General features: G+C 41.3%; 2 protein-coding genes and 2 long non-coding RNA genes across 4 annotated transcripts; 3 read left to right on the top strand and 1 right to left on the bottom strand.

Moving 5' to 3' along the window:
- Positions 1-1764: 1764 nt before the first annotated feature.
- Positions 1765-5775, top strand: LOC131675977 (uncharacterized). The gene has a single exon (XM_058955096.1). The coding sequence runs from the start codon at positions 1765-1767 to the stop codon at positions 5773-5775; it is 4011 nt and encodes a 1336-aa protein (XP_058811079.1).
- A 597-nt stretch (positions 5776-6372) lies between these two features.
- Positions 6373-8109, bottom strand: LOC131676367 (uncharacterized). The gene is made up of 3 exons (XR_009303160.1): positions 7430-8109; positions 7146-7315; positions 6373-7083 (listed from the first exon to the last, which is right to left on the bottom strand). It is a non-coding gene; the product is annotated as an uncharacterized LOC131676367 (long non-coding RNA).
- A 5229-nt stretch (positions 8110-13338) lies between these two features.
- Positions 13339-16618, top strand: LOC131695033 (uncharacterized). The gene is made up of 3 exons (XR_009306593.1): positions 13339-13967; positions 14021-14412; positions 15403-16618. It is a non-coding gene; the product is annotated as an uncharacterized LOC131695033 (long non-coding RNA).
- A 592-nt stretch (positions 16619-17210) lies between these two features.
- On the top strand, positions 17211-20445 carry LOC131694859 (nucleolar protein 14 homolog). The gene is made up of 2 exons (XM_058983404.1): positions 17211-18001; positions 18300-20445. The coding sequence occupies exons 1-2, from the start codon at positions 17542-17544 to the stop codon at positions 20378-20380; spliced, it is 2541 nt and encodes an 846-aa protein (XP_058839387.1). The 5' UTR covers positions 17211-17541; the 3' UTR covers positions 20381-20445.
- Positions 20446-22147: the final 1702 nt, after the last annotated feature.

Here is a 22147-nt window from a genome sequence, read left to right as displayed (position 1 = left end):
AAAACTTGGGATTTTGGAGAAACTATAATATTGTGGTTGTAAAATGAATACACATTTGATGCAGAAAAAATATGGGAATAGTTTGCAGAAGTTTATTTAGATACTTACTTGAAAATTTTCAAATAAAATCTAAAAAAACTGTTTGCGCCCATACATTTTACGCATTGGTTTCCACCAAGAAAAGTTGAAACTCTTTCTCTCACAACTCTCTGTTTCACTCGTTTTGACAGCAGATTCCCTGCTCATCGCTATCGGAATGTTTTCTTTTAGAATTTAAGCGCAAAAGTAACAACCTTCGGTTGAAATTCCATCATAAATCAGCCCATACTCCAAGTCTCATTCCGAATGTAATTTACTGGGATGAGGATATTTTATGGTACGGACATCTATGTGTCGTCATAAAGTAGCTCTAGTTTCATGTATATTGCCGCAAGATGTTTAAAATATGGAAAAGCACACCCTATCATATAACGTAAGCAGAAACGACATAAACTACTCAATTGGAAACCGTTAGATTCATAAAAAGCTCTGTTAGTTCCATAAAAAGCAGCTCTACAATTAATTTTTTCACTGTTTCGTAAACAACAGATAACCTAGCAGGAAAAATAAAAACACGTAGCAAAGAAAAGCAAAGCATCCTCGATGATCAACGCGTTTTCTGTTTGACATTTCGAGGGACCGTCTAGTACTACCTGAGTTAGTACCTCTTGAGCCACGGAAAACTCGCGAGTCCGCCGTCTCAATTAGTCTCTGGTCGAACAGTGAACATCGCCTAAAAGAAAATTGGAATTAAAGTGTAGTGAAATAAAATCTTACCTTTTTGTGTGATCCAAACTGCTGTTAGTGCATTTAGTCCATCCCGCTGCCGTGGTATTTTCGCTTCCATCGTCGAGTAAGGAGATTTCTTTCGTCGTTGGTGAAACGTTACGCAAAAGTCGCAACGTAGGGAAAATTGTGCGCGATCATATTTGGTGCCGTGACCAGGATCGCCATCTGCAAACGATCGGTTCCACCATCGTCGATTCGCTGGAAAACGCCATTGCGCTGCTGGAGAACACCCTGAACGTTCGCCAAATCGCCATTTGTAGACGCCGTCTATTCTTGCTGAATACCCGAAGACCGCCATCGCAAGTTCTGGATACAAGCTGTTGGGAAATATTCGTACAAGGCCTGATACCTTCAGGCAGAAGGTTAGTTTCTGTCCAATCCTTTTTTGGTGCTTTCTGGTGCGCTCTAGATACCCGTTTCTTTCTTCTGCATTGCATTTTTCTCGAGTTTTCGGCAACTTCGACTGTCGTGTCAAGAAGGACGATCTTGGTGAATCAGCTTCATCAGCAAAGAGGTAGGCAGCCAGGTTCTACGCTCAATTCATACGCCGGCCCCTGCGCCATTCTTCGGATTACTTTGTCGGCCCTTGCGCCGTATCCGGTGGGCTTGAGATCCATCGCCTTACACATCCGACGCCATCTTGTTAACGTCGCCTGCGGCCATCGCTGTAATAACTTGAGGAGAACGCTTCCTTTCGTTCCGGAATTAAGCTGCTTACTGCACTTATCGTTCGATAGAAATCAAACTGCCGTGATGGACACGTGCAGTGTAACCTGTTCCTGTTGTATTAAAAATCCAAGGCTTTTCTTGCCTTGGAAAAGGTGAGTACCTTTCCAAGTAGATTCATTTTATCCGTCGGGTCTACCGTGGTCTTTATTTCAACAGATCTACGTATTTTGCGGATCGCACGACCCACATTTATCATTGCCATTCAAGATGGCCGATGACCAGCGAATCTACCAGCTGACAACGAGGAGAAATACAGTGGTCGAGGCTTTGGGTCGGGCAGAGGCTTTTTTAGAGGACTATATTGCTGAAAGAGATCAGGCGCAAGTACAGTTGAGGTTGGAGTACTTGGACACGATGTGGACTACGCTGGAGGAAGTGCAAGCTGAACTGGAAGCTGAAGCGATAGATGATGAAGGTAGGGCACACCATGCATCAATTCGTGCCAACTTTGAACCTCGGCTTTTTACAATAAAAGCTTCTTTGCTTACTAAATTGCCTCAACTTCCTGACGCTAGTATCCCTCACTCTCTGCATGCTAATTCCGCTCTTTCTGGCATCAAACTTCCGACGATTTCGCTACCCGAATTCGATGGGGATTACCAACAATGGCTTACCTTCCACGATACCTTTTTGGCTCTGATTCACAATAATGCTGATGTTCCGCCTATTCAAAAATTCCACTACTTGAAGGCTGCCGTTAAGGGAGATGCTGCCCAGCTAATCGAGACCATTGCTATATGTTCTGCTAACTACTCACTAGCATGGGGAGCACTTGAAGGTAGATATTCCAATGATTATCTTTTGAAAAAGCGACATCTGCAGGCACTCTTCGACATTCCGCACATGAAGAAGGAAACTGCTGCAACGCTACATAGCTTGGTAGATGAATTCGAGCGCCACACAAAAATTCTGCACCAATTGGGGGAACCGACCGACGCATGGAGTACCCTTCTTGAGCACCTGCTGTGTACGCGCCTCCACGATGATTCCCTCAAGGCCTGGGAAGACCACGCATCTACAGTAGATAACCCAAACTACACTTGTTTGATAGATTTATTGCAGAGGAGAACACGAGTTCTAGAGTCGATATCCGTCAATCACCAGCCTGCTTCCAACCCCGGTTCCAGTAGCGACATTGCATCTTCCCACCACTTCAAGAGGCACTCCCAATTTCGTTTATCTGCTTGTGCTTCTACCACTGGTTCTTCTCTTAAATGCCCGGTGTGCAACCAGGCCCATTCTTTGTCGAGGTGCGAGAAATTCATTCAGTTTTCGATGGCTGAGCGACAGCGGGCAGTCAACTCGAGGCGACTGTGCCACAATTGTCTGAAAGGGAACCATTTCGTTCGCAACTGTCCCTGTGATCTGAACTGCAGAAAATGCAACCAGCGTCACCACACTCTTTTGCATTTCGATCAATCCAACGGTCCTAGAAAGCCCAACAATGAGAATATTTCGCGCCACCCGGATTCTAGGCAACCGATTCCAACCAATTCCATCGACAATCGTGGGCAAACAACCGTTGCGGCGACGGAAATACCTCTTTCGATTGAAACGAGTGCTTCTCTCCAACAACCACGCGAGAACGTATTTTTGCTTACAGTCATCGTAAACGTGATCGATGCATTCGGACATGCACATCCAGCGCGAGCACTGTTGGACAGTGCATCGCAGCCGAATCTAATTTCAGAGCGTGTCGCACGAATTCTTCGTATGAAAAGGAGTCCCGTTAACATTACTGTTCAAGGTGCCGGTCAGCTATCCAAGGCGATACGTGAATCGGTATACGCCCAGATCACTTCAAGAAAAGAGAATTTTTCGTGCGGCGTTAACTTTCTTGTGATGGATAAGGTCACCGCCGACCTACCTGCACAAACCATCGATACAAAGATGTGGAATATTCCAAAGGACCTGTTCCTGGCGGACCCAGCATTTAACAAAAGCCAGCCAATCGATATGGTCATCGGCGCTAAACACTTTTACTCTTTCTTCCCAACCGCGTCTCGAATACAGCTGCACGGCAATCTTCCGTTATTAGTAGATAGCGTTTTCGGATGGATTGTGGCAGGCTCTGCGGGTTCAGCTTTCTCTATACCAAGCTTGACATGTACCTCCAACTCTTGCAGTGTAGTAGCTGTATCGATGGTCTCTTTGGAGGAAAGTCTAGAACGATTCTGGCAAATGGAGGAACTAACTACCAAGGACAACTATTCCACCGAAGAACGGCATTGTGAGTCCTTTTACCAGTCAACGGTTGCGAGAAATTCCGAAGGACGATATATGGTTCGTTTACCCAGAAAGCAAGACTTCGCCGTTATGCTAGGCCAGTCTAAAACAAACGCATTGCGCCGATTCGAATTTCTAGAGAGACGTTTGGAACGAGACTCCAGTTTGAAGCAGGAGTACCTCCAGCTTGGGCACATGCAGTTGGTCAAACCCGAAGATACTAGCTGTGGTATAGAATACTACTTACCCCATCACCCAGTAGTTAAAGAATCCAGCACGACGACAAAGGTTCGCGTCGTATTTGACGGCTCAGCAAAAACTTCCACTGGATTTTCGCTCAACGATGCTCTTTGCGTCGGACCAGTGGTTCAGGATGACCTACTCGCCATAATTCTTCGCTTCCGTACATACCCGATCGCCCTCGTCGGAGACGTGGCAAAAATGTACCGACAAGTTCTAGTGCACCCCGACGATACTCCATTGCAGCGCATTTTATGGCGGTTCTCTCCAGAATCGCCTATTCAAACGTACGAATTGCGTACTGTGACCTACGGTCTAACTCCGTCCTCCTTTCTCGCAACACGCACGCTTCAGCAATTGGCAAACGACGAAGGAGGATCGTATCGATTTGGCAGCAAGGCTTTACGAAAAAATTTCTACGTCGACGACTTCATCGGCGGGGCAAAGTCGGTAGACGAAGCCATTCACCTCCGCACAGAGCTTAGCGAATTACTCGAGAAGGGAGGATTTGAACTTCGTAAGTGGACATCAAATCGGCTTGATGTTCTGCAGGGATTGAACGACGATGAAATTGGCACCCAATCTACATTACAATTCACCCCCCATGAAACAATAAAGGCGCTTGGAATTAACTGGGAGCCGGAAGGAGATTTTCTACGGTTCGATTCGCATGTGCAGCATCGCGATGAAGCACCTACCAAACGTTCCATTTTATCGGATATTGCGAAATTATTCGACCCACTTGGCCTCATTGCTCCGGTCATAGTTAGAGCCAAAATTCTAATGCAAGAGATGTGGTTATTATCGACTGGTTGGGATGAGCCAGTTCCTGAAAATGTTTGTCATAAGTGGAATAAATATCATCAGGAGCTGCCCAAAATCTCTGCCTATCGAGTAACCCGCTATGTATTACTTCCACAATCAACCATCCAGTTGCATACATTTGCAGATGCATCCGAATCGGCATACGGTGCATGCACGTACGCCCGCTGTAAAGACGAAATGGGAAACGTAAGAATTCAGCTTCTCGCCGCCAAGTCACGAGTCGCCCCACTAAAGCGTCTCACCCTTGCCCGTCTTGAACTTTGCGCTGCTGTTTTGGCTTCGCATCTGCATGATCGCATCAAGCAGGCCATAGATGTTGAAGTTTCTGCCTCGTACTTCTGGTCGGACTCCGCCGTCACGCTGCAGTGGATTCGATCACCTCCAAACACTTGGCAAACGTTCGTAGGGAATAGAGTCTCTGAGGTGCAGCATTATACCCATGGCTGCCAGTGGATGCACATATCTGGATGCGAAAATCCGGCTGACCTAGTATCCCGTGGAATGTCGGTAGAAGATTTTCTGAAAAGTACGTTGTGGGACCAAGGCCCCCGCTGGTTGTCACTGACCGAAGGAGAATGGAAAACTCGTACCCCGCCAATTGTTGCTGATGATGTACTCGAAGTGCGACACGTCGTAGCAGCTGTGCAATTGAACACATCGGTCAATCCGTTATTTCTTCGCTGGTCATCGTTCACTCGCCTGCTTCACGTCATTGGATACTGTATCCGTTTTATAGTCAATACACGTAAAAGAACCAGAACTCAGCCTCCCCCCACATCGAATCCAGCGAGAACATTATCTGTGGAAGAGTTATCGAAAGCCAAAACGTTAATAGTTCGACTTGCACAACAAGAAGCCTTCGCCCCAGAAATCAGAGAGCTGGAAAAGGGAATTCGGTTCCAAAGCGTTCGCACGTCCGTCAAATGAGCCCATTTCTGGATCAAGAGAAAGTTTTGAGAGTCGGAGGTCGATTAAAGTTATCCCAACTGCCCTACCAATCAAAACATCCGGCCCTACTGCCTAGCTTCCACCCGCTTTCCTGTCTACTAATGGAATATTATCACCGCCGAATGCTACACGCCGATGGGCGCCTTTTATTATCAACAGTACGCGAGGAATTTTGGCCACTGCACGGACGCAGATTGGCGCACAGTACCGCTTTCGGCTTTCGATGCACTCGACTCAATCCTGTACCTGCGCAGCAGCAAATTGGTCAGCTACCCGTCCATCGAATCATTCCAAGCCGTCCATTTAGTATCACCGGTGTAGATTATGCTGGCCCGCTCTATCTCAAACCAATCCACAAACGTGCCTCTCCGACGAAGGCCTACATTTCCGTGTTTGTCTGCTTTGCCACCAAAGCTGTTCATCTAGAGCTCGTGAGTGATTTGACAACGCAGGCTTTCTTATGTGCACTCCGTCGGTTCATAGCCAGAAGAGGACGTCCAGCGCACATTCATTCGGACAACGGCAAAAACTTTGAAGGGGCTAAAAATGAAATGGGAAAATTATTTGCTATGCTCAAAAACCAGAACGAAATCGACAAAATCTCATCGTATTGTGCAGAGGAAGGAATCACTTGGCATCTAAATCCACCGAAGGCACCTCATTTCGGCGGATTATGGGAAGCAGCAGTCAAAGTGGCCAAGAAGCATCTATTTCGGCAGTTGGGTCCATCGCGCCTATCGTTTGAGGATATCAGCACAGTGCTCACGCAGGTTGAATCAATGATGAATTCACGTCCTTTACTGCCAATGTCTGATGATCCTAACGATCTTGCTGCTCTCACGCCGGCCCATTTTCTTATCGGCACCCGCATCCTCGCCTTGCCCGACCCAGATCACCACAACATTCCGGTCAACCGACTGGATCATTATCAGCAGCTGCAGTTGCACGTTCAAAAATGTTGGAAACACTGGCGCTCAGAATATTTGCAGGAACTGCAAAAGGATACCACCAAGCATTTGCGCAACGAACAAATTTTGCCTGGGCGTATGGTTATCGTCGTAGATGAACTGCAACCACCAATCCGTTGGCCACTTGCTCGAATTGAGTCAACTTCCCCGGGCCCGGATGGGCTAGCAAGAGTTGTACTGCTGCGCACTGCTCGTGGTACAATCAGCCGTCCGATCACTAAAATCTGCTTGCTGCCGGATTTCGCTGCTGCATCAGGAGACGACGACGACAATTAGCTGCTGGCCACCAACCCACAACCGGCCCAATCTGGATGATTTGCTGTAAAAGAAAAAGAAAATATTAGTAAATAGTTGTTAGTAATGTGAAGCATGTAGAATTACCGAAATTGTTTTGTTTTGTTTTGAAATGTGTTATTTCAAGGAGACGGTGATGTTGAAGTAGATAAGCGAAGTGTCACTGTAGGCATCTAGTACGCTGTTATGTTGCTACCAAAAGTTAGGTTCATTTTCCGCTGTTCCGCATGTACAGTGTTGTACGGATCAGCTGTTTCCTAGGTAGTTGGTTTTTGAAACGAAGAAATAAAATTCATTAGTTCTTGACCGTCAAACAGTGAACATCGCCTAAATGAAAATTGGAATTAAAGTGTAGTGAAATAAAATCTTACCTTTTTGTGTGATCCAAACTGCTGTTAGTGCATTTAGTCCATCCCGCTGCCGTGGTATTTTCGCTTCCATCGTCGAGTAAGGAGATTTCTTTCGTCGTTGGTGAAACGTTACGCAAAAGTCACAACGTAGGGAAAATTGTGCTCGATCACATGATTTTTTTCTCTCATTTAATGACCCAATTTGCGAATGCGATTTAAAGGCAATTTCAACACTTAGACAAATTTTCTGGCGGCTGAAATGGACTCGGTTGTTTTTTGCGTTTTTCAAACATGGCGGTTCATGTTTCGCTTAAGTTTAGAATTGTTTTTTTAAACAATTGGCGCGTTCCAGGTTGTATTTTGTTTGTTTTGTGCACTTAATTCAGCCAACGAATGTGGAAATTGTGAAATCGTGTGTAAGTATAGTGGAAGAAGATCTCTGAGTCTAAATGAAAGTCAGATTGTGGTAAGTTTTGGTGTGCAGTACGAATTTCACCATCGATTATTCCTATAGTCTGGTGGTGATTACCTAGTGTACCGATAAATTTATGTGAGTAGATAGTGAATCCGAAAATAATTATTATTTTTAATTTTCATATCAGGCAATTAAGGGCGATTAAATGGCGCGTTCCCTGGGCGATTTAAGGGCGGGTAGAGCGGCAAAAAATGACGGCGGCAAATCGCCCAAATGTTGCATATAAAATAGCCCCCTAATTGCCAGCAAATTGCTAGCAAATTGTAGGGCATATAGCGCATTCGAGTTGGCAAATAGCCTCCTGCTAGTCAGCAATTTGCCCTTTTTGACTGGGAACTAAGAAAAACAAGGCTGAAGTTTCATCCCAGTGAGCAAAATTTCTGGCAGAGACCGCTCTGCTAGATTTCTGTAAGTCTTGGTTTGGCAGCCCTGTCAGATTTCTGCGCGTATCCTCTCGAGTAATAGTCCTAGATGACGCGAATGGATCAGATTTCGCTAATAATACAATACAATGGTCAGCTGCTGTAGATGTTTTCTTGGTTTTTTTCGTGTTTCCTTTTTTCAAAGGTTTTAAGGCATTTGTAACGAAGTTTTCGGAATGCCGAAGAGTATTCGCGATTTATTTGTTTGTCTTATCTTCTTTAACCATATTTCTTAGCAAAACTCATTCCACATGAGTGCAGTGAGATGCTCGATCCATTCTATAACAAATCATTGAATTATTCAACATTTAAATACATTTATTAGCACGCAGAATACAAACTTTACCAAATAACACGTATAATGAAATTATGTATAATAATAACTCGTTAATATATTTCTCACACCTATTATATTGACCAGACAAAAAAGACTGCGACAGTCTTCTTTTACATCTTGACAAAGATTGCAAATGTCATCAGCGCCAACAACCCACTAGTAACTTGACAGATGTCAAGGCTTGTGTGCGCGGTAGTTGTGATTGAGACTGCTATAACTTGGTATGTGTAGTTGAGAGAAAAACAAAATAATCTATCACACACCTATTTTATTGGCCAGCAGTGTAGGTTCATCCGGAGTGTTAACCCTTAAAGGCGCAAAGCAATTTTTTTCAAATTTTCTGAAAATTGTCTAACAGTTTTAATACGTTTCTATGAAAATTTTGAGATGGTTTTCGCAATGTTGTTTTAAAACAACATTGCGCATTTAAGGGTTAATTTGTGTTTACATTTTGCTAGCGTTGCCAATTTTATTTTTTTTCCACCACCCAATGTGGCTACGCCACATCGCTTTTGTGTGTGCTGTCCGACTTCGCTACCGCTCATTAGGGATAGCCCCTATGTTTGAGTAAGCCGGGCAAACGAGTGGATCACAGGTTCGCTTGCTTCCGAAGGCGGGTCGGTGACCACCTCGCCCGCCGGATGGGCCTTGGTTATGGTGCCCCTTAAACAGAGGCAGAGTTGCACGAAATCATGACTATCACCTTTTCATCAAAATGTACGTAAAACTTCGGTCACAAATCAAAATGATCGTCGTTTTTAGTTGAGAGAACTTGAGCAACCAAAACTTAGCTTAGTGAGTGCCAGCAACAGTGATGAGGGAGAGTGAGAAAAAAAATGACGGCACGCAGCGCAGACAGCAGAGTCAAGTGAGCACAAATGCAAATTCTCCTCTTTCCGTTTTGTTTACCTCGCGCTGTTTTGTCTACCTCGTAAATTCAACAAGCGTAGTTTTATTGACCCTTCTGCGCTTGCCTTATATTCGAACGAAAACAGTAATATACTGAAATTTAAACTTGAAAGATGCGTATATGCTTTTTGACCTGGTTATCTGTAAACATATTTATCAAGAGATAGAGCACATTTTTAACTAACCAAACACATCAATATGACGAAAAAACTAAAATCTATTTGTTTTGTTTTCCTTGCATTTCAACTCTGCCTACTGCGATTGAGAATAAAAGTCAGTTTCATATTATTAGGGAAGCCCATAGAATGCAACACGAATATTATATTATTAAATATTACATTGCTTTAGCTAGTTCCATAGTCATACATCAAATTAATTTATGAATGCGCGTAATTCTATTACAGCTCTTATCCAAACGGCGAAGGAAATTGAAATACAATTTTTCTCGAACAATCTTTGGTTAGCAACCAAACCACTTTTAAATAGGTAATGTATTTGAACTGTAATATTGAATTCAAGGCTTGTATCGTGCAGAATTTAAAACTTCCCTTGCCAGACTTAATGACAATAATTTTCGAAACTGACTGTCATCGAGAGGTTTCAGTCAAGCTGAAACGAAACGAAGTGAGCAAAAGAGCAAAAAGACAGAACAAAAGGTCCGCAAAGGTACTCACGTAGTATGACTGACAGTATATGTTGCTATCTCAGTGTGAGAACTTACATGGAAAGAGAGTCGAATATGAGTGCTTGCGAGCGTGTAGGATGGTTTTCTGTTTACGGTTACCGAATGCAGCACTGAACAGAGGTTCCTGAAGGGTATCGGATGGTTACCGGAACCCAGTAAAGTTCAACGGTAAATAAGCCAAAATTCTAGCTGGTTCTAATTAGTTTTCCGGCATCAATAGCACAACCGATTCTAACTAAAATAGGTTGGTTCACTGCAGCCGGAATGCGAATTAAAACCAGCCAGCTTAACTGGGATGTTTCCTAAAATTGAGTCTGGGAAATAAAAATTTTCTGGCAACGCTCCAGCACCCCGTTGAATTCTAACGATTTCACCACCTGGGCGCCAGTTTGACGATATGAAATGAACTTTGTTTACTTTCGACAAGTTTTGTTTCGAGCCCACAACATCCAGCCCTGAACCTTTCGTCAATTGACATTTCGACAAGTTTTGTTTCGAGCCAACAACATCCCAGTGAGCAAATTTTCTGCAAAGACCGCTCTGCTAGATTTCTGTAAGTCTTGGTTTGGCAGCGCTGTCAGATTTCTGCGCTTATCCTGTCGGGTTAGTTGAGCTAGGGCGAACTCGGTTTCGCTCGCGTTTTCTGGCAAATTTTGACAGGAACCGAGCTAAACCTTGGCTGAACTCTGACATAAACTGTGCAAAGATCCTGGCAATTCCTACCTGGTAGAATTTAGCACGAATCGAGCAAAACATCTGACAAAGATGTGGCAGGAAGCGTGCAGAGATCTTGGTCGTACATTTCTGGCTCGATTGTGGATAAAAGTGAGCAGCACCGGTTGGTTTAACCGCTTCTGTCAGAAACGGTTGTTGCATTAGAGCGAATTCGTTGCCAGAATTCTCGCACAAATCGCGCAAAATGCTCACAGAAACTCTGCCAGAATCAATTTCGCTTTGCTCAACTTTTGCTAACTTTCTGCTTGCCACGCTGACCGGGATCCAGCCCAAAACAGTCTACACGCAACCATAAAATAACCTATAGAATAAGTTCTTTTAACTTAAATTTAGCTACTTTTGAGCTGTGCGTCGCTTTCGCACTTATTAGTGTTGTCAAAAACAAAACGAGAGATTCGACTCAGTCGAGGTCTTCCGTGCAGTAAGGTACTTTTGTTTGGGATATAGTCAAAATTAGGTAAATTCAACTTAAATTTAAGTAAATTAAACTGAAAGTTGAGTTATTATTTTTGCCGTAGTTAAATGGAAACTACCCTCTAAGAACGGTTGGTTTCAAAATTGTCCAATGAAGGACGTTCGTTGGACCAATTTGGACAGCGTCCAAATAACCGTTCAACGAACGTCCATCGTTGGACCCGTGTTGAACGATTTTGAAACAATTTTTTGGACGTCTCAGTGGGTACCTTCAACACGATCAACACAGATTTCTGCGCGTATCCTGTCGGGTTAGTTGAGCTAGGGCGAACTCGGTTTCGCTCGCGTTTTCTGGCAAATTTTGACAGGAACCGAGCTAAACCCTGGCATAACTCGGACATAAACTGTGCAAAGATCCTGCCAATTCCTACCTGGTAGAATTTAGCACGAATCTGGAAAAACATCTGACAAAGATGTGGCAGGCAGCGTGCAGAGATCTTGGCCGTACATTTCTGGCTCGATTCTGAATCAAAGTGAGCAGCATCGGTTGGTTTAACCGCTTTTGTCTGAAACGGTTGTTGCATTTGAGCGAATTCGTTGCCAGAATTCTCGCACAAATCGCGCAAAATGCTCGCAGAAACTCTGCCAGCATCAATTTCGCTTTGCCCAACTTTTGCTAACTTTCTGCTTGCCATGCTGACCGGGATGAACCTAAAACAAATCCCTTTTAGCACAGAGAAGAGACATCCATGATAGAACAAAAATATTTAAAACATTTGTAAACATTTGAATTAATATACACGCCACCCAAAAACTACCTAAAATTCAGTACTTTTGACTCAATCTCGTGGTATCGTGCAGGAAGGTAAAATTAGGTAAACCGTGTTTCCATTTAACTACGGCAAAAATAATAACTCAACCTTGAGTTTAATTTACTTAAATTAAAGTTGTATTTACCTAATTTTGAGTATACCCCAAACAACTCAAAAGTACCTTACTGCACGGACCCAGTTAAGCTCAGCCGGAAACGAACCGGAATTATGGCTGGTTCCAGTTCGTATTCCGGCTCCATTGACACAACCGATTCTAGTTGGAATCGGTTGTGTCAATAGACTTTTCTACGGCTCATGTACATACACGGCACATGACACAAACACTACATCACTAGCTGGTGGAAAATAATAAACAAAGACGGCAAAATCAAATGGGATTGTTTTCAACCAGGAAGCTGCAGAAGTGTTCGTGAGACTGGGCGACAAGAACTCAATGGAGCCGGACTGGATCCAGCCAGAATTCCAGTTCATTTCCGGCTGAATTTCACTGGGGAAGACCTCGACTGAGTCGAATCTCTCGTTTTATTTTTGACAACACTAATAAGTGCGAAAGCGACGCACGGCTCAAAAGTACCTAAATTTAAGTTAAAAGAACTTTTTCTGTAGGTTATTTTATGGTTGCGTGTACAATAAACACTAGCGCCGCCACACCAACCTATCCCAACTATCCGTCAAATCCATTCCGGAACCGGTTCGAAATCCTGAATGGATTCAGTATGGAATCTTGCTAAAAAAACAACCGATTCCGACTCTATCGGTTGATGAATTTGAGCTGGAATTGGGTCAATAAATGAGAAAAAAGTCGTTTTTTTATTACTTACATCGATAAAGCTGATTTTCGTGATTGCAACAATGTTTTTTTCCAACTCAGGAAACTTGAAAATATAGTCTGGATTTGACACTATAGGAAGGATTTGACATATCGAATTTCACGACAACTGATGCCCTGTCAGAAAAAATTAGGGCATGTTTTCTCGGTTTTCCCAGAGGGTTATTTTTATTTGACATAAACACCATCCATTGCATATAGTTTTTTTTTCATTTTGGGTGTTGTCCTGATAGGCCAGATGTAAACAACCGCAGTTTTCCTATGTATAGTTGCCAAGTTTACATACACTGAACAAAAATTGTTGCGATATAGCATATGATTTGTCATTTGAACGACATAAAAACTCAATGTTGACGATTTCGAATGGCAATCATCTAAAAAATGGTGGATTCAAGATCGAATGACTTCATGTCTGTATTGGAATGAACAGTCTGTGATATTCGAAGGATAGACATAACGCCATATGAATTATTTGCACCCAAAAAAGTAAACGATGGTGCTTATTATTATCATCTCAACTAACAGTAGTTGATCATTCGTGTTTCATCTGTTTCCAGTGTTTGGGCTGGCTCGAAAGACAGTCATTTGAAGCGCTTCATGCGTTTGCGAGATAAGTTTTTTCATTGTTTCTGTGCAGTCGCAAAAAGTCAGTTCGCGACATCAAAACGTGAAAATACTGCTGCTTGTCATCTTCAAGACTAACGTACCCTAGAAAAATTGCTTTGGAGCTGATTTCCTGGTATTGGGAGAGAAACTAGCGTCCGGATCAAAGGATTTATTTGCATATTTTCGAGCAATGCCACTGACATGGTGTCTTTCAACATACAGGGAATAGCCGTTATTTAGTGCAAATAACTGGTCAAAGCCATAGTATGCAAGGCAAAAAGGGAGTACTGGAAAGGGAGTGAAGTATACAATAGGTAAAATGTTTCGTAAGTTTGTGCACAGCTAGTTTCACGATCATATTTTTTAGGATGGATGCCAAATAGCTGTCAATTGATGACTATGTTGATCGAAACTATTATTCTGGTGAAATGGTGGCACTAACGATTCAATATCGTACGGGAATCACAGCCCTAGGAACCACGAGTCCCGAGAGATTGTAGTTACAGGTATTCCTATCCCAAGGTTTGGAAAATTTCCACGCGACCGGCACTAGGTGATGGCCAAATCTACTGGTTTCACATAGCCGTCTTAGTCCCTGAATCAGATTCGAGAGCTAGACGGATCGCATGATATGCAACATGAGGAGCCAATGTTCGATCTGCTTTGGTTCTATCCCGATGACCATGGCGGCTGAACTACATTGCGCCACAATGCTGATTACCTTTGGAAATGTACAATCAATTAAACAATCTGACGCAGGTATTTCAATTTTATTATGGAAGGGTTCAATTTATAGCATTAAGCACTATTTACACTTATCCGATCCGTTTCAGTTCCGTGCTCGGACACCAATATTCTTTCATACAAATCAAAAGCGAGCATTCACACTTGTCCGGCACGGCACCGTCCCGGACAAGTGTGCTCACATTTGAAGCGTGTGAAATAATATTGGCATTCGTGCACGGTACGGAACCGTTGCCAAAGCGGATCGGAAAGGTGTTACTTTGACTTTATCGTTATGTTGTTACAATATTCTCTGCACAAAAGTACACTAAAAAATCCAAACGTTAATTCTATTTGTTTCAAACCGCTTAAAATTCATATGAAGAAGAAATGCTATTGTTATCGCGCGCACACATACCTTCTATGTGTCAATTGTATAAACTATGTATGCACACACATAAGTTATATGTGCATATTGTTATAGAATGGGGTTTTATGTGCCTAATAATTATGAAATGTGAATGTAAGATTAATATTTCTTGTAAATACACACATTAGGTTTATGTGCCAGTAAATAGTGTCGTAAACGTATTCTTCCGCAATAGTGCAAAAATCTATAAACCAATAGGCATAACGTTTACTATTTTGAGTGTACTATGATTGTGGTTAATATACAGGTGGCATTCATGACACACGCCTGTTTACGAATATTTTGACGCATGAGAATTTTTTCAAAAAGACATCTGCAATGAGTTACTCTCTTTGTTTACTTTCTCTTTCGATTTTTACGGTGTCACTATAACGCTTTTCACTTATTTTACAGTACAGATCGAAAGACGGTGGTTTTAAGTAGCATATTATGACCAGACTTGAGGGATAAATGTTAAAGTGACCGAATTATTAACAGAAGAGAAAGTAAACAAAGAGAGTAACTCATTGCAGATATGACTTTTTGAAAAAACGCTCAAGAATTGCGTCCCACTATTCACCATCTTGCTGTAATAGTGATTTATTTCCTCTTTTCAGAAAACACCAGCACCGCGCAAACGTAAGAGATTCTGTGATGGACCAACGTTGCCGCAAGAGAACACTGGTAGCAATAGGTTTGTTCCAGTACCAGGAGAAACTGGAAGTACTCCGGAGAAAATCGTTCCTGTATTATCTTCTTTTCTTTTCCTTCTTCTGGTAGCAAATCGGAGTGAAAAGGAGCAAGAATTTTTTGTTCCGGAGCAACAGGGAGTGAGTTCCGTGTACTGGAACAAACCTAATCATTGTTAGCAGAAAGGAAACCACTCTTTTGCGCTCAAGCAAGAAACCAAGTCACCCAGCAATTTTTAAGTTTACCGTAAAACTTGAAGGCACTGAGCTAGATCAGCAACCTCCCGGTGCGATTGTTAAAAGTTGATCAACGATCCAGTAGAATTACGCACTAGACAAGAGAATATGTCCGGAATTACAAATTGTGACTCATCAGAAAAATATCTTTAAACAAGCACTAGCTCGGAAACGGTATCAATCCAAACTATGAAAAGTTTCGACTGACTCCGACGCAAATTCCGGAAACTGCTTCGTTGATTGCGCGAATATTATATTCTGGTACTGCTAGGTAAATTTCACATTGAAGAATAATTCCGTTGCTAGCTGCCATGATTCAGCATCGAGAGATAGAACCTATAGTCGAGATCGAACCAAGAGAGCAAGGCAAACCGTTGTCACTAAACGCCCTAGCACTAAACTAAAACAAGTTATATTACACATAAGACATAACTTTCTCCGCTAAAGGAAGGCAACAAATTTTTACCGTTAAATTTGAATACTGCGTAATTGTCTCCCTTCGTTTACTTTCGTAGTCACCGACGTTACGTAACATGTTTTAACTGAAGAATTTTTTTCGAAGACTCACGTACCGGGGGAGTAGCGATAAAAAAAGTTGTGGTTCAGCCGGAAATGAACTGGATTTCTGGCTGGTCCCAGTTCGTATTCTGGCTCCAGTAACACAACCGATTCTAATTAGCCACTGAAGTCGGAATACGAACTGGAACCAGCCAGAATTCCGGTTCATTTCCGGCTGAGCTTAACTGGGTGCTAAAGCTGCAAGATTGTCATGGTGACATTGGTAACGAAACTATATTAAGCAAAGTGTCAAAAGTTTGAATTCAATGTGAGGTTATTTTTTATACTACGGTAGCATGTTACAAGCATTTGGATTGTGTTTTGATGTTTTTAGAATATATTATTTTGATCAGTAGTTTTTAAAAAACCAATAACAATAAATTACGTTTGCAAAATGCAATAAACTGTTTCAATAATAATTATATATGTACAACCAATTCCTTGATTTGAACTGATCTTCTGCTTAAAACCAAATATATATCGTCTTGTTCTTTGAGCAACTTTCATTCAACTTTTCAATGACATTTATGCTAAGAAATAATGGAAGTATTTCGATTTTCTGATTTGGTATATACGCTGAATATGGAGATGTCTTATCAAATTCGACGTTTTAGTTATTGTAAAATTAATGTTAACATTTCAATCTTGATCGGTTGTTGCTTTGCAATGCGAAACTTTTGCTTCTATTTTCTGAATGTCTATCATTTGATACTTGCATACAAGGGTGGAAAGTAACTTGCAACAAAAATCAAAAGGCTGTCATCCAAAACACAACTGACAAATGTTAAAGGGCCGGGTCATATTGAATATCATTCGGAATAACGCTTCAGTTTTGGTACAGTGTAAGATTTATTTTAAAAAAACAAAAAAATCATTTTTACGTATTACAACGAAATTTATTTTGAAATAATGTTTTATTATGTATATTGGACCTAAAATTTATCGAATGGAACGGAAAACTATATATAGCTTAATGACCCAATTGCATTTGTTGCTAGTGGCAATTAGCACAGGCGAGTTGAATCAAACGTCAAACTTTTTAAATCGCCTGACCATGTTCGTTCGCATTTTTTTTGACAGGGTTCGAGCTCAATGTCACTTAGGACCTTTTGAATAAGTACTCCTGATATTGACGTATAGATACGACACGTGCATCATAAATAAGCAAACATCGGACTTTTTGATTATTCAAGTCGTTATTAAAATATTCAATATTATTTAATATTAGTATTTAGAATTGAGAACTAATATTTACAACAGATTTCAATCATCATGGGAAAATTAAAAAATAATCAAATGAATTCCGAAGCTTTACTAAAAAAAATTTTTCTCAAAACGGTAAAAAAATCAAACCCGTTTGAAATACAAACAACAAGATCAAAGTTTACCATCCTGAATCGAGACAAACGAATTAATCGGTGTACCGGCATGCCGGGAGTTCAGCGTACTCGAGCCATGGAAAAACGTAAACAAACCCTAGGGCAAGAATATCTGCTGAAGCATAAAACCAACAGATTTGTGGATCAACGCAAGCATAACCAGATCATAAATAGCCCACAACACAACAATAATCCGGTTGTACGACAGTCTGTGTCGTCTCGCCGAAAGGAATTATACAATCTGAATGATTCCATCAAACTTACTCATAAAGGCCAAACATTGGAGGAAATAGAACGTTTTGATGATGCCATTGACAATGAAAGTGATTCAGATGATGGCGGCCTGCTGAATGGTAAGAACCTTTTGCTAAAATAATGTTTACTTCACCTGATTTAAAGTCTGTACTAACTAAGCTCAATAAAAATCACATTTATTATTATTAATCATATGATAGTCTGTCAGTTTAGCACTATACATCAGGTCAAGAAATAATATCTTAAATAGAAGTTATACATGGGAAGATTAATAATAAATACTAAAGACCTTTTCCTTAAAAATATAAAGTTACACGAATCCTTGACTTAATGTGTAGTTAATAGATTAATGTGAGACAAAAAAAAAATACAAATGAAATTATTTGCTTATTGTAGATGAATTTGTCAAAGCGGTACATTTTGGTGGAGGTGAAGATGGAAAAGATCGGAAAACTGTAATAGAAGAAATGATTGCCGAGTCAAAGCGCCGGAAAGCGGAAAAGCAGCGTGAAAATGATGAAATTTATGAGATGACCAAAAAGTTAGATCAGAATTGGCAGAGTTTGATGTCTGTCGTTGGCAGTCACATGAAACATAACAACGAAAGACCGAAGTTAGAAGATTACGACATAGTTATGCGAGAGATGATCTTTGAACGAAGAGGTAAACCGGCGGATAGGCTCAAATCAGAAGAAGAATTGGTTAGGATTGAGAAGCAAAGAATGGAAAAACTAGAGCGAGAAAGATTAGCAAGAATGAGAGGCGAAGACGCAGGAAGTAAATCGAAACACAGATCGGCAGATGATTTAGATGACGGATATTTGTTATTGCATCAGGTGAACGAGCTAGAAGGGGAACAGGAAAGGACGATTAAGTATACCTCAGAAGTGGTTGAACATGGAGATTACAATCCGCGGGATACATCGAAGGAAGAAAGTGACAAAGCCGAGGGAAGTGACAGTGAAGTTTCCAAGTACGACAGCAGCGAAGAAAATGATTCTGATAGCGAAGAGGACAATCTTTCTGATCTAAAAGATTGCTCAGAAATCGAGGAAGAGAATATTAAAGAGGTAGTCAAATCGAACCACAATATGGAGAAATTGAACAAACTGAATCTGATCACGACAGAAAAAAAATTGACCAGAAACAACATACGCATCGATGCTGAACTATCATACACTTTTGAACTTCCTACAAAGTATGAACAGCTATCTCAACTTTTAACCAATTATTCTCCTGATGAGCAAGCTCTAATTCTGGAAAGAATGCAGAAATCCTATAGCACTAGAACTTCCCAGGCAGGCAAGGACCAGTTAATATCATTATTCGCCTTCGTTATGCAATACATTAATGACCTATTCATCCCAGATTGTCATTTGTATGATATCGCAAAGAGTTTTCAGATAGTTGAGATTTTGACACCATATCTGCATGATTTAGCGCAATGCAACCCAACAGAAACCTCTAAATGTTTTCTGGAAGTACTGAAAGAAAAACACGAAGAATTCCGCAAGCAACCACGACAATATCCACCACTTGATACACTAATATTCCTAAAACTAGTCCCGGTTATTTTCTCGGCGTCTGATTTTCGCCACCCAGTAGTTTCTCCATTTCTAGTATTTGCTAGCGGATTGCTGTCTCGATGTCAAATTCGGACACGAAAGGACGTTACTGCTGGTTTGTTCATTGTAACAACGGTTCTAGAATGTGTTGAGCAAACGAATCGCTTCCTACCGGCATCCTTAAACTTTCTTACTGGGGTTATTTATATGTGTTCCCGAAAACGACCAGTTCAAGTCACCTCAGTGGTTCCTCCGTTTAAATCATCGGCACCGTGGAACAATTTGCTGGCTTTCGAGAAAACAGTAAACGATGAAACTAAAGTTGATTTCAAACTGCATGCAGAAGATTTTATAACTGTTCACATCGATGAAGCTTTTAAGTTGAGAGCTTTGCATTCCGCGCTGGGACTAGTGACAGTCGTATGTCAACAGCTCATTGATTCACCTGGTGCTCATTACATATGCGATAATGTTCTCCCAAATCTAACCCTACTAGATGAGGATCTTCTCCCCCTGCCATTGAAGATCATGCTAAAAGAGGTGTTGAATGTTGTTCGATTGTTACGTTCACGTCCTTTGCAGTACCTGACCGAAGCGGAGAAAAAAACAGCGGCTCTTAGACTACTTGAGCCAAAAATCGAACCAATTTACGATGATATTCGCCGACGTCCAAAAAACCCGCTGACTGCAAGAGAGCAACAGAAAAAGCTTAAGCAAAAAGTAAAACAGGAGTCACGTGCCGCTGCTCGTGAAATTCGACAGGATAATGAATTTATTGCCAAGATACAGTTCAAACAGAGGGCGGCCAATGACCGAGCCCGACGTGATAAGGTTAAACGAATTTTCTCTGATGCTACCTTACAACAAGGAGAACTCAAATCTTTCGATCGGAAAGCCAAGTATAAGAAGTAAAAGCTGTTGAAAGTATGACAGGTGGCACTGATAACATAATGATCCTTGACTCAGGAACAAGTTAAGTGATGTTTAAAGTCAAACTATGGTTTTTTGTATTAATTCATCCGAAACCTGACCATCTTTAACTAATTTTTATTTGCTTCTTTGTCTCGTATTCGGCCTTGAAGGCACCTCTTCTAAAAAGTTCGAACCAAACGGTTTACACAGTAATACAATTCGTATTAGGGTAGATGATCTTGAGTGGAACTATTTGTTGTATTTTCTGCAGTGTAGTCACAGACTAACAGACATAACACTTAAAAACAAAGCTTCGCCCGCTTTAACGGTCATTTTAAATATATTTGTAGTTGGGCCTGTGGCCACATTTGAAATTATGGCGCCACTGCCATATGAACAAGCATACGGGGGATAGACCACTAGTGAAAAATTGCTCCCAAACCTGAGGGGTAACCTACCAGTAAATGAGTGTTTGGGACCGTGAATAAAAGGTGGAGCTAGTGTTCTGGGAAAATTATCGGATCGATGTTTTTTGAGGGAATTCCCTTATAGTGTTATGTCTGTTAGTCTGTGGTGTAGTTCTCAGTGGTATACTGCCGCTAGAAGCATAATTGTCCCATTTGTATAGGGATTCCCATAGCACATGGGACAGTAATGCTTCTAGCGGCAGTATAGTGGACACATAACCGGTTTTCGGCATAAAATTAGAAAAACATATTTTAGAAAACACGTATTGGACTAAATACGTGTTTTCTAAAATACCTAAAACTAATGATTGTGATAATTTATGGATCAGAATTTAAATTTTACTGTGATTGGAACCAGAAGAATATTGATCATGAGGGGATAAGCTTAACTTGAACGGAACTAAAAATAATTTTGATTAGGACTATAGTTTGTCCTTTGAACGCTGCACCATGTTTCAAATGAATGATATTCCAAAAAAAAAGAAAATATATTTAAATATGCTTTTAACGACATTCAATTAGCAAGGGACTGGAAAGTGAAGAATATTTTTCAATATTTAGAGCCATAATACCCACTGAGACGCCCAAAAAATTGTTTCAAAATCGTTCAACACGGGTCCAACGATGGACGTTCGTTGAACGGTTATTTGGACGTTGTCCAAATTGGTCCAACGAACGTCCTTCATTGGACGATTTTGAAACCAACCGTTCTTAGAGGGTACTCAAGGGAGAACAAGGAGTTGAAGGAAGAAAGTTTAGAAAAGCGTGGAAAGGGTCATATGAGCAAGCTTAGAGTTTATCGGCGATTTAACCATTTGGCATTAGAAATGCAAATTACGTAAAGTAACTTGTTACTTCATGCTGTCGGAACCGACAAAAAGGTAACTCACGGTAAACATCCACACTAAGCTTTTTACGACGTTGAAACTCATTGAATGAGCTAGTTTTCGCCCTCACTAATTGCCTGTCGAGGTGTTTTATTTAATCGGCATTTTGTTTTTGCATCAACAGTTGTGGCATATGGTCACTGTGTGCTGATTGAACACGGCGTCGACAGCTTTCACCCAAAGCTGCTGGATGGATTCCCATCATGGTACATTTTGTTCCTTTTTGATTATCGACTAAGAGTGAGTCAATTTTCCTTTTTTATGTTTCTAACGACATTCAATTAGCAAGAGACTGGAAAGTGAAGAATATTTTTCAATATTAAGAGCAATAGTACTTAAGAAAGAGCAAGGAGTTGAAGGAAGAAAGTTTAGAAAAGCGTGACTCATACGACCCTTATGAGCAAGCTTAGAGT

Source organism: Topomyia yanbarensis, chromosome 1, assembly GCF_030247195.1.
Source record: "Topomyia yanbarensis strain Yona2022 chromosome 1, ASM3024719v1, whole genome shotgun sequence".
Classification (NCBI taxonomy): Eukaryota; Metazoa; Arthropoda; class Insecta; order Diptera; family Culicidae; genus Topomyia; species Topomyia yanbarensis.
Note: the sequence above shows the minus strand (reverse complement) of the source record. Positions and strands in the feature narration are given on the sequence as shown.

Excerpts from the sequence above, each read along its gene's own strand:
- LOC131694859 (XM_058983404.1), top strand. The coding sequence starts at position 17,542 with ATGGGAAAATTAAAAAATAATCAAATGAATTCCGAAGCTTTACTAAAA. Across the intron at positions 18,002-18,299 it reads TGATGGCGGCCTGCTGAATG|ATGAATTTGTCAAAGCGGTA; the intron begins GTAAGAACCTTT and ends TGCTTATTGTAG.
- LOC131675977 (XM_058955096.1), top strand. The coding sequence starts at position 1,765 with ATGGCCGATGACCAGCGAATCTACCAGCTGACAACGAGGAGAAATACA.